This window comes from Silene latifolia, chromosome 5, assembly GCF_048544455.1.
Source record: "Silene latifolia isolate original U9 population chromosome 5, ASM4854445v1, whole genome shotgun sequence".
In the NCBI taxonomy this organism is placed as follows: domain Eukaryota; kingdom Viridiplantae; phylum Streptophyta; class Magnoliopsida; order Caryophyllales; family Caryophyllaceae; genus Silene; species Silene latifolia.
In genome coordinates this window covers 52,798,665-52,808,739 of record NC_133530.1, presented here as the reverse complement: position 1 = coordinate 52,808,739, position 10,075 = coordinate 52,798,665, and the positions used below count along the sequence as shown (strand labels likewise).

Sequence of the window (10,075 nt, the reverse complement as noted above, 5' to 3'; positions counted from 1 at the left end):
CCATAAAACTAGCCCACTAACTAAAAGCCCAAATAAATTAGTTAATAAACTTGTAAAAAATTATTTTATTTTGATAACCTAAAGTTTTATATTGATAAATTGTATATTTAAATATGTTCATCATTTTTTATGAGTCGTTAAAATAAAATTAAAATATAAATAAATTTAATTGTTTTCTTTGGGTTTCTCTCCTTTGAGTCAGTTCTACTATAGGACGATCTTATAGGACAATTTTATAGGAATATTTATGATTTGAAAATTAAAGTATGTTGATCAATTGAGAAAAAAAAATCCAATTGATTTAGATGCCATAGATAACCCTTACGTGCTAGATTGACGTGTCTATTCGACCCAAAAATAAAACTATCTCATATCACAGCTCCCAAACATTTGATTCTTTCTTGGATTTTTCACACCCAAAATTTTCTAATTTTGCACCATTAAAGAATAAATTCCATGTTTATACATATATTCTTCCTTCCTTGTATCATTATATAAACTCCCAACATTTTTTCATTCCTCTACAATTCTTTGCTCTTTCTCTCATTTTATCATACATTTATCTTCCCTAACTTCTATCAATTATTTCTTCAAATTTGAAGCCTTTGTAGGTTTGTACAATCTCTTAAAACCAATTCTTTTCTTTTAATTCATTGCTTTTTTTTGGATTTTTGAGATGGGTTTTTGATTTCATTAAATGGGTTTTGTTAGTTACTTATTATTGAATTGATTGGTTTTTGTTTGCCATTTTGTGATTTTTTATTCATCAAGAGTAATCCATGATTTAGTGTTAATGTATGATTAATTTCTTCATTGAATTTCTGATGGTGTATGCAATTGCAAAAAGTTATTGTCTTTGATCAATTCTTTTGGATTGTTTCCTTTATATGCATGTTTTTAGTTGTCTTTCTTAGGTCAGCAAGTGAAAATCCCAATTCACTGTTCCAAACTGCAGAAAGATGACTGTCATTTTCTTGGTTACTGACAAAAATATACAGGACCAGGAAATATACCGTCCCAACCATTTGTTTACATTATTATTATTATTATTATTATTATTATTATTATTATTATTATAATTCAGGTTAATATGACGAGTATTTTAATCAAAGCTAAACAAATGATAGTAACGATGATGTATTTGCTATCAATCACATTTTTTATTTGTAGTTTTTACTAATGTATGTGCTTGAGATTCAACTAGTTAGGTGCTGTCAGAGAGGGTTTTGAGGACCCCTCAAACCTTTGGTTTTTCTTCTTTTTGTTCTTTATTTATGCAATGTCAAAGTTTGTTGCTTTAAAGTCTTAGGCTAACTTAAATGGAATGGAAAAGTAAATTAAGAAAAAAAAGATTATTTGATTATTGTACGTCTGACTGGTTGCTGGTATTGCTACTGTAGTTTGACAAAGAAGTTTAGTCAATTTAAGTATTCTCAGAATCTCAGCTAAATTTATCTGGCAAGAATTTAATTTTACGCATAGTAATCGGTATGTGATCATGATCACATGTTTGCTTAAATCATGGGGTTAATTGCGGAGTTGGATATAGAAAAAGTCGTTGCTTGACCATCTGATTAATATCATATTTATATAGTAACATACTAACAAGGTATGATGCCAAATAATCCCCTAGATTCTGGAGATGCTTCATAAGCCTCGAAGTTTTGTAGCTTAACGTGTCTGCAATCTCGCCGTTTGCTCACGTATAGGCTGTATAGCCAATTAAGGCTTAAGCTGTATTTTTCGCTTTTTTTTTTAAGTGTCTGTTTGTCGTTGAGATTTATGAGTAACGTAGGAAGCTACCAAACTGTATCGATTATTGTTGTAGGTGGTGGTCACGCCTTGAGCAGAGTAATAAAGGCTTTCTGACTTTTGTTTTTAGTTAGGAGGTTAAATTTAGAGCCTCACTGCTAAATCTCTTTTCTTTGTCGTGAATTCGTGATTACTGGAACTTTTCGTTTGATTCGGTAAATCATAGACCTGCCAATTTGTAAATCTGCAACTTCTTTTATTAAACTGTTAGTACATGATAATTTCAATTATAAAAATGATTTGAGTTTATCTGCTTTGTGTTTAATACGTCCGTGGTTGGCGTGACTTAGACGTCTATATTGAATATTCTACATTATGATAGTTATCTTTGAAATCAAAAATACACCGACGAGTTTTGCATCCGGTATAATTTAAGTATTTGTTGACTTATCATCTTCTTTTCTCCTAGTAAATACTTTTCATATTTAGTTATTTATATTTTCTTTTTGAAGAAACTGACTAGTAATTCATGTTTTCTCGGTTTTAGGTTTATAGACAATAAAACCATGAATGCACTTGCAGCAACTAATAGAAATTTTAAGCTTGCATCTCGGCTTTTGGGGTTGGATAGTAAACTTCAAAAAAGTCTGCTAATTCCATTCAGGGAGATCAAGGTGATTATTTCATTTTCTTCTCATCATTTGTCGTATTTTCCGTACTTCCTTTGTTATCGTATGTCCTATCTGATATGAGCTCAGAACATCTTCTTAACGTTTAAGTAATATTGTTACACTTTAGTACTTCTCCAGTAGTCCAGAACTGGCCCTAGCCATCTTAATGGTATTTGGCCTTCTGCAAAAGTTAAAATTGGGCCCTCTAAGTGGTTATAGAAAATAGTCTCCCAAAAAAAGTTGTAGATAACACTCTGCGTAATTGTGGGAGAAAGTGGTCATTGCTTAGAAAATGAGAAGTTTTGGATAGTTAAATTTAGATACATTGTTAGGGCGTAGTTATGCTTTTAAAAAGTAAACCCTTTTTGAGTCTTAATGTTTTGTTGAGCTAGTAATTTGTCTTTAAATTTTCCACTAGCTGATAATGTCATTTAAATAAGGTGTACGATTATCTGAAGCACCAGGTTATTCAGTTAAATGATCTTTTTCAATGGTTAAGTGGTTAACATCCTGATATTTCAATAAACTTTTGCAGGTTGAATGTACTATACCAAAAGATGATGGTACTTTAGCAACTTTTGTTGGATTTAGAGTTCAGCATGACAATTCTAGAGGCCCTATGAAGGGCGGGATCAGATACCACCCCGAGGTTGGTTAACTTGTAATATGCCAGTCATTTCTGTTGGTCTTTCCTAATAAATATCATCAAATAGGTGCAAAGTTTTTCATTTCACTACTCTTAAGATGGGATCAAAATTGACATAGAAAAAACATTATTTTTTCTTCTCGGTGTCATAAGCTAGCATTTGTAGTTGGTACGGAATCCTGGACGAGTGTTTTGGATTTTCCTTTTATTTCTCATACACAAATATAGTTGCTATGGCTTATACTATGACAAGTGATATGAATAGGAATGTGTATGCTGATGAATCCATATTTAAGTTTTATCAATTTGTGCTCTAGGTTGATCCAGATGAAGTCAATGCATTGGCTCAATTAATGACATGGAAGACAGCCGTAGCAAACCTCCCTTATGGAGGTGCCAAGGGTGGCATAGGCTGTGACCCTTCAGAACTCAGCATTTCTGAACTCGAACGCTTAACAAGAGTTTTTACCCAGAGGATTCATGACCTAATTGGAATCCACACCGACGTTCCGGCCCCAGACATGGGGACAAACGCCCAGGTAAACTGATAGTAACTTGAGCAAGTGCGCAATATAGCATGAGACAGGCCCGCAAACGGTAGTAGCATTATAACTTAAATTTTTTATAATGATGACAGACATATTTAAGCCGATAATTACTTAAAAATGTCGTAGCAATTTGTCAAAAAAAACCTTCATGTTATACATTGAATATCTAGTTAATGAACTCGTTAGACAATTATATACCAACAATCTGTGGGTAACTTATATGCGGTGGGAGGGGCTTTAATGTAGGCAATAATTGGTAAATTTTAGGGTTATGAAATTATCATTCGTCCCCTTTGCTGTTTGCAGACCATGGCCTGGATATTGGACGAGTACTCAAAGTTTCATGGCCATTCACCAGCAGTTGTTACTGGAAAACCTATTGTAAGTATGATGTTATAAATTTAATTGCCAGCTGCCATCATTTGGTGCTGTATGCTTTACTGCTGGAATAGAACGAGTTTATATACCTACAGCTGATTATCCACACATGAAAAAAGTGTACTGAATTCTTGTGTATGGACTTAGGACCTTGGTGGTTCTCTAGGTAGAGATGCAGCAACAGGAAGAGGAGCGCTCTTTGCTACTGAAGCGCTGCTAAATGAGTACGGAAAGACTATTTCCGGACAGCGCTTTGTGATACAGGTACTACTTTCAATTTTTATAGTCATGTTTGTTTGCACCTCTATTAAGAACATCTTTATGATGAGATCTACAAGACTACAAGGGCCAAACTTTATCTTGTTGCACAAAAATTTAGTTCAACAATGTTTGGGTACCACAGGTCTGTGTACTTTAGCCGCCAATGGCTGGCTGCAAACTGATATATATTACTAATAAGAAGATAAACCATTTGTTCTGCTCTTATGAGTTTCACCTGACGCCAGCTACTTGTAACAGGGGTTTGGTAATGTAGGTTCCTGGGCGGCACGTCTCATCCACGAATTGGGTGGGAAGATTGTGGCCGTAAGCGATATCTCTGGGGCCATTAAAAACAAGAATGGCCTCGATATTGACCGCTTAATGGAACACGTGAGTGAAAATCGTGGAGTTAAAGGTTTTCATGACTCAGATGCCATTGATGCCGATTCAATACTGGTTGAAGATTGTGATGTACTAATACCTGCAGCTCTTGGTGGTGTTATTAGCAAGTAAGTTCTAACCTCTTTGAATGAGTAATACTCCGTTGATCTTCCATAAAAAACAGTTTTAAAGTAGCTGCTTTGTGCAATATATTTTTGAAGCCACCTGTTCTAGCGTAAAATGCTGAAATATGTGGTCTTGATTATATGATATGACTAATTCCCTTGTGTCTCGAAATTCTATGTGATTTAGGCAATTTGGATCTTCTGGGATTTTGATTCCCAAATGCTTTCTCTTTTGAACTCCTGGTGCTAACAAGATTGAAAATCTATAATTCTGTTAATTTGTTACTATTGAAGGGAAAATGCTAATGAAATCAAGGCAAAGTTCATCGTCGAGGCTGCTAATCACCCCACTGATCCAGATGCAGATGAGGTTAATCCCTAGTATGCATTAATCATTGGTTCATGAATATGCGCATAAAGTTTCTAACTGGTTTTGTCTTGCAGATATTGAAGAAGAAAGGTGTTATCATCCTTCCTGACATATATGCAAACTCTGGAGGAGTTACTGTCAGTTACTTTGAGTGGGTTCAGGTACCAAAATTCCTGACACAAACACCTTCTGACCCAAAAATATTGTTTGCACAATACTGGACTACTTAAAAATGTAATCCAGTATTGTGTACATCATTTACCAAAATTCCTGACACAAACACCTTCCGACCCCAAACCATTTTGGGATTAAGGCTCTGATGTTGTTGTTGGTTTATTGCAGAACATTCAAGGATTCATGTGGGATGAAGAGAGAGTGAACTCGGAGTTGAAGAAATACATGACAAGGGGGCTCAAGGACGTGAAAGAAATGTGCAAGACCCACGATTGTGATCTTCGTATGGGAGCCTTCACGCTTGGTGTCAATCGTGTTGCTCGAGCTACCCTTCTCCGAGGTTGGGAAGCCTGAGGCGTAAGCCTTGCATTGAATTCTAGTAATAAAAACATTCTTTCTCTTTGACGAATTCATTATAAACGTCAGGAGAATATATTGTTTACATGAAACTAAATCATCAAAGTGTCATTCATTACTCATTACCTTATTTATTTAAGAGGGTAGATTTACCCTCTTACTTTTCATTTGATTCCAGGGCAATTGGAATTATCATTTGTATTTGTGTAATTGCCTGGTTTTCTGTAACTATATACAGTATAAACGAGGAAGAGCATTCCAATATTTTGGATATTCTGACAATCTCCATCTTTATTCGCACGCACATCTCAAGTATAAACTACGAGTATGTTTCTCTGATGCTAAAATCGTATATATACACGGTCCTTGGTTATCTCGCCATAGTACAAAAAAAACATTATGCATTAGGATATCATGATTTTGAATATCGGACGAGTAAACAAAACAAAACAAAGAATTCAAGGTACATGTTAACTATTTAACATACAGTTTCAAACACAATACGGAATACGATCCTAGATGAATGTTAACGTGCTCGAACGACAATAAGGACAAGTAGGGTGGTCGGGCAGCCAGTTGAATATGCATCGATGGTGAAATACATGTCCACACTTCAACCTCACCAAACTCCATGAATGATCTTCCGGAAGCCAGTTGTATATTCTATCTTGAGCTACTAATTCTCCTTGAAAGGCTTCCCAACATATTGAACAACAACCCTCCACACCGTTTTCTGCTACTATGTGCCTGTATCCATCTTGAGTCGATACCACTTCTAACTTGAGATCTTGTATTTGTATTGAAGGGCCAACCTTCACCAAATTCAATGACGACGAATCCTGCCTTAACTTCCTCACATATGCCTGGCTGAAGTTTACATCAATAAACAGATTGTGCACATCAGCTCCCTCGGCGGTTGGGCACGGAATATACGTATCTGTACTTGTACAATCAGAATCAGTATCGCCCAAGTATTCCTCACTGAACTCGTACCGATGGATATCAATAACCCATACCAAGACGAAATCGGTACAAGGAGTAGTACTAGTTTTGCGACGAAAGAGGCTGCGCATGTAATTATGTATGTGACGGACCAACTTAAGGTCGGTGTCAGATTGGAATAAGTTTAAATTAGCAATTTGATCATGCAACACTTTTTCTTCAATTAATTTCTCATGATTATCCCACCTTATACTAAAATTCTTCATACTACGGTACTTGTAGTTGTCGCATTGATTATCGAAGTACTCCAGTAACGTCTTAGGTCGACCTTGCGGAACAGTCGTGAGTACGTTCAACAAAAATAGGTCGTCCTTGTCATTGTCGTTGTTACAAGGGCAGTTGAAGAGCCTAATACCATGTAGAATTGCGTGTTCTTCTTTCACCTCCATTGTTGTTGAGTTCATTATTGTGCAATTTTGTATAGGGTTTATTTGTTTTGAGAGTTTTAACGTCTTTTTTTGTTTTTGAATTTTGAGTGAGATTTGTCACATAATAAGGAATTTATATAGAGACCACTTGGGGTGAAGTAAGTAAAACTTGGTAATCAAGTAAACGCGGTTAGTCGGCTTAGTTTATTCCTACCAACATTAAAACTTCATAATAATTGCTAAATATGGTAAGTGCAAAAATTAGAATACAAGAATAAGGAAAATATTAAGAAATTAGGAAAGTAAGGTATGTGCATAACGGTCCAAATTATAATAATTGCTAAATATGGTTAGATCAAAAATCAGGTGTCTCTTTTTGACGCTTGACATTGACCATTTGTGTATATTTAGATTATTACACATGACATACCTCAAAAAAAAAAATTTATTACACATCACTAGTATTGATGTCCGGCTTCGCCCGGGCTACCTGTACTTATCATTAAATTTTTTTTTCTTTAAATAAAATTACTTAAAGTTGTATAACCCATAAATTTATCATTAATATATTTTTTATAACGATGAAATAAATTTTGAGACAAATTCACTATTAATATTTTACTCTTATTAATGAAAACGATAATAATAACATTTCACTACTTGCCCGTAATCATTGTTACTTTCACTACTCCCGCCGTAATTATTGTTACTGTCACTACTGCCGCATTAATATTGATTATTTAACTACTCTCGTTGTTTCTACCACTCTCACTAATCTCGTTGATAATATTGCTACTTTTACTATTCAAATGAGTGATTACTATCATATAACTATATCCAATGTTAGTACAATTTTTTTCTTTACTGACGAAATTACTTTTACTACTTAAGCATGCAGTTTTAAGAGAATTATATATTAATATAAATATATTACATATATCATTAAATCAAATCGGAAGAATTATACAATATTATATATTATAAAATTTAACTTGAATTGAATTGAGTGTGCATTAGATGACTTCTTCCAATGATTTGGTTGTCACAGGTGCTATAATCAAGGGAAATGAATCATCTCCATTTTCTTTCTCTCTATTTCCTCTCACAATCTATTTAAATAATAATTATCCTTTCATTCTCATGTTCCCTTTATTTTTAGCTTAAATTTAGAACTGTAAAATGTTACCAAAATGCGATTCGAACCATTAATAAGTACTTGTCTCTCCAGTTCTTTTTAAGAAATGGAGAGAAATTGGGCTCATAATCAAGAGCCTTTTCCTATATACTTGAAAGTACAATCTCTGATTGTTGTCCACCTTTAGACCAAATGCTTAACAATTACCGTGGGTTTTATACTTTTATGTTGTGAATTCATACTCGGAGACTCGGAGTATACTTATAACAAGGAATTTTTTTCTTAAATGGCGTTGTAAATCAAAATATTTACAAAAATGGGGCTCATTTCAAACTATTTACACGGAATTGGTCCACATCAGCACTTTAATTTTTTTTAACTTCCCGCCGTTTCAATTAACGAGTAGTAAACTTTTTTTTTTATTTCAACAACTCCTCGCCATTTCACTTGGCGAGAAGTTACCAAGGTCTTCTTCTACCAAGGTCAACCCAACCAGAACACAAGCACCTTCCTCATTCTACATTCGACCCAACAACTTATTAGTACTGCTTCCTCCATTAAAACCAAGCCTCTCACTCTCCGTAATCCATAAATCCAAATCAAACACCATTTTTGCTCCATGCTAGCAACTAGAAGCCCCTGATTGTTTCGTTATTCACCACCACTCACAAATCATCCAACCACCATTTCTACGCTACCCATCCATCACCAACGGTTCCGAACCCAACTTTTTGTGCATCTCCCTGTACCCTAAACGAAGCCCAGACCAAAAACCCAATTTCAGAGCCACTCAAATCACACCACCATTATCACCATGGCTCGACCCATGAGCAGCTCGTGCTTCCACCCCACTTCGACCTGCTCTACTGGCGCCACATCCGCCAGTCCGCACCAAGCGTAAATAGAACTTCGTTGTATGAATGTTGAATTGCTTTGGTATGTATGTGTTTGTTTGTAGTTGAGAGTGTTGGATGAATCTTGTAGTAGGCAGAATGTTTTTGGAAATACACTTGTAACTTCTCGCTAACTGAAATGGCGAGGAGTTGTTGAAATAAAAAAAATATACTACTCGCTAATTCAAGTGGCGAGAAGTTATTGCATCTGTAAAAAAAATTAAAGTGGTGACGTGGACCCATTCCGTGTAAATAGTTTGAAATGAGCCCCATTTTTGTAAATATTTTGGTTTACAACGCTATTTAAGAAAAAAAATTCTATAACAAGGGTAAGAATTGGATCCTTAACCTTGTTATTAAATGACAGTCGATGAAGTTGATTAAAAATGTTGTGCGGCTCTTGTTGTTGAGTATTTGATTGTTTATTGGGTTCAAGCCTAGGAGTGGTCTTAGGTGTTTATGTTCATAAGTTCACGCTTGACAGTGTTTTTGAGATCAATTTTAACATTCAACCATTACGCCGTGATTGTGAAATTTTAGTGCTTGTCATAGAGGCGTCGAATTTTGGTCGGACAATTAGATTTGATGCATGACCCAGCAGATAATGATACATTGGAGACTAAATAGTGTGGATATAGTTCATGTCGTCACATTAAAATAGATGTTCAATCTTAGTAATGGTTGGTATTAGATGCCATATGAGAAATATGATGTCAAGCAGAAGGTACCTCAAGCTTGTTAATCTCCTACACTTGTGAGGATAAGGGTGATTTTAGCGGTAAGGAAGATAAGGTATGTTGTGGAACTTGTTAGTGTTAGTCATTAGAATATTCATAAATCATACATATTTTCCGTATCTTCATACCTTGCTCGCTATTCAATGTATATTCATATAAATCTTCTTTCCATATTTCTTGTCTAGTTTTAGGTTATTGTTTATAGTCTTTCTATAACTCATGTATATGCTCTACTATAAATATTGTATATCCTTGCAATAATAAGATTATCACATTC

At 34.8% G+C, this 10,075-nt stretch overlaps 1 protein-coding gene across 1 annotated transcript; it reads left to right on the top strand.

Moving 5' to 3' along the window:
• The first annotated feature begins 460 nt into the window (after positions 1–460).
• Positions 461–5,945, top strand: LOC141657405 (putative glutamate dehydrogenase 3). The gene is made up of 10 exons (XM_074464637.1): positions 461–611; positions 2,300–2,426; positions 2,959–3,072; positions 3,387–3,608; positions 3,924–3,998; positions 4,143–4,259; positions 4,515–4,765; positions 5,057–5,132; positions 5,207–5,293; positions 5,475–5,945. The coding sequence occupies exons 2-10, from the start codon at positions 2,319–2,321 to the stop codon at positions 5,658–5,660; spliced, it is 1,236 nt and encodes a 411-aa protein (XP_074320738.1). The 5' UTR covers positions 461–611; positions 2,300–2,318; the 3' UTR covers positions 5,661–5,945.
• Positions 5,946–10,075: the final 4,130 nt, after the last annotated feature.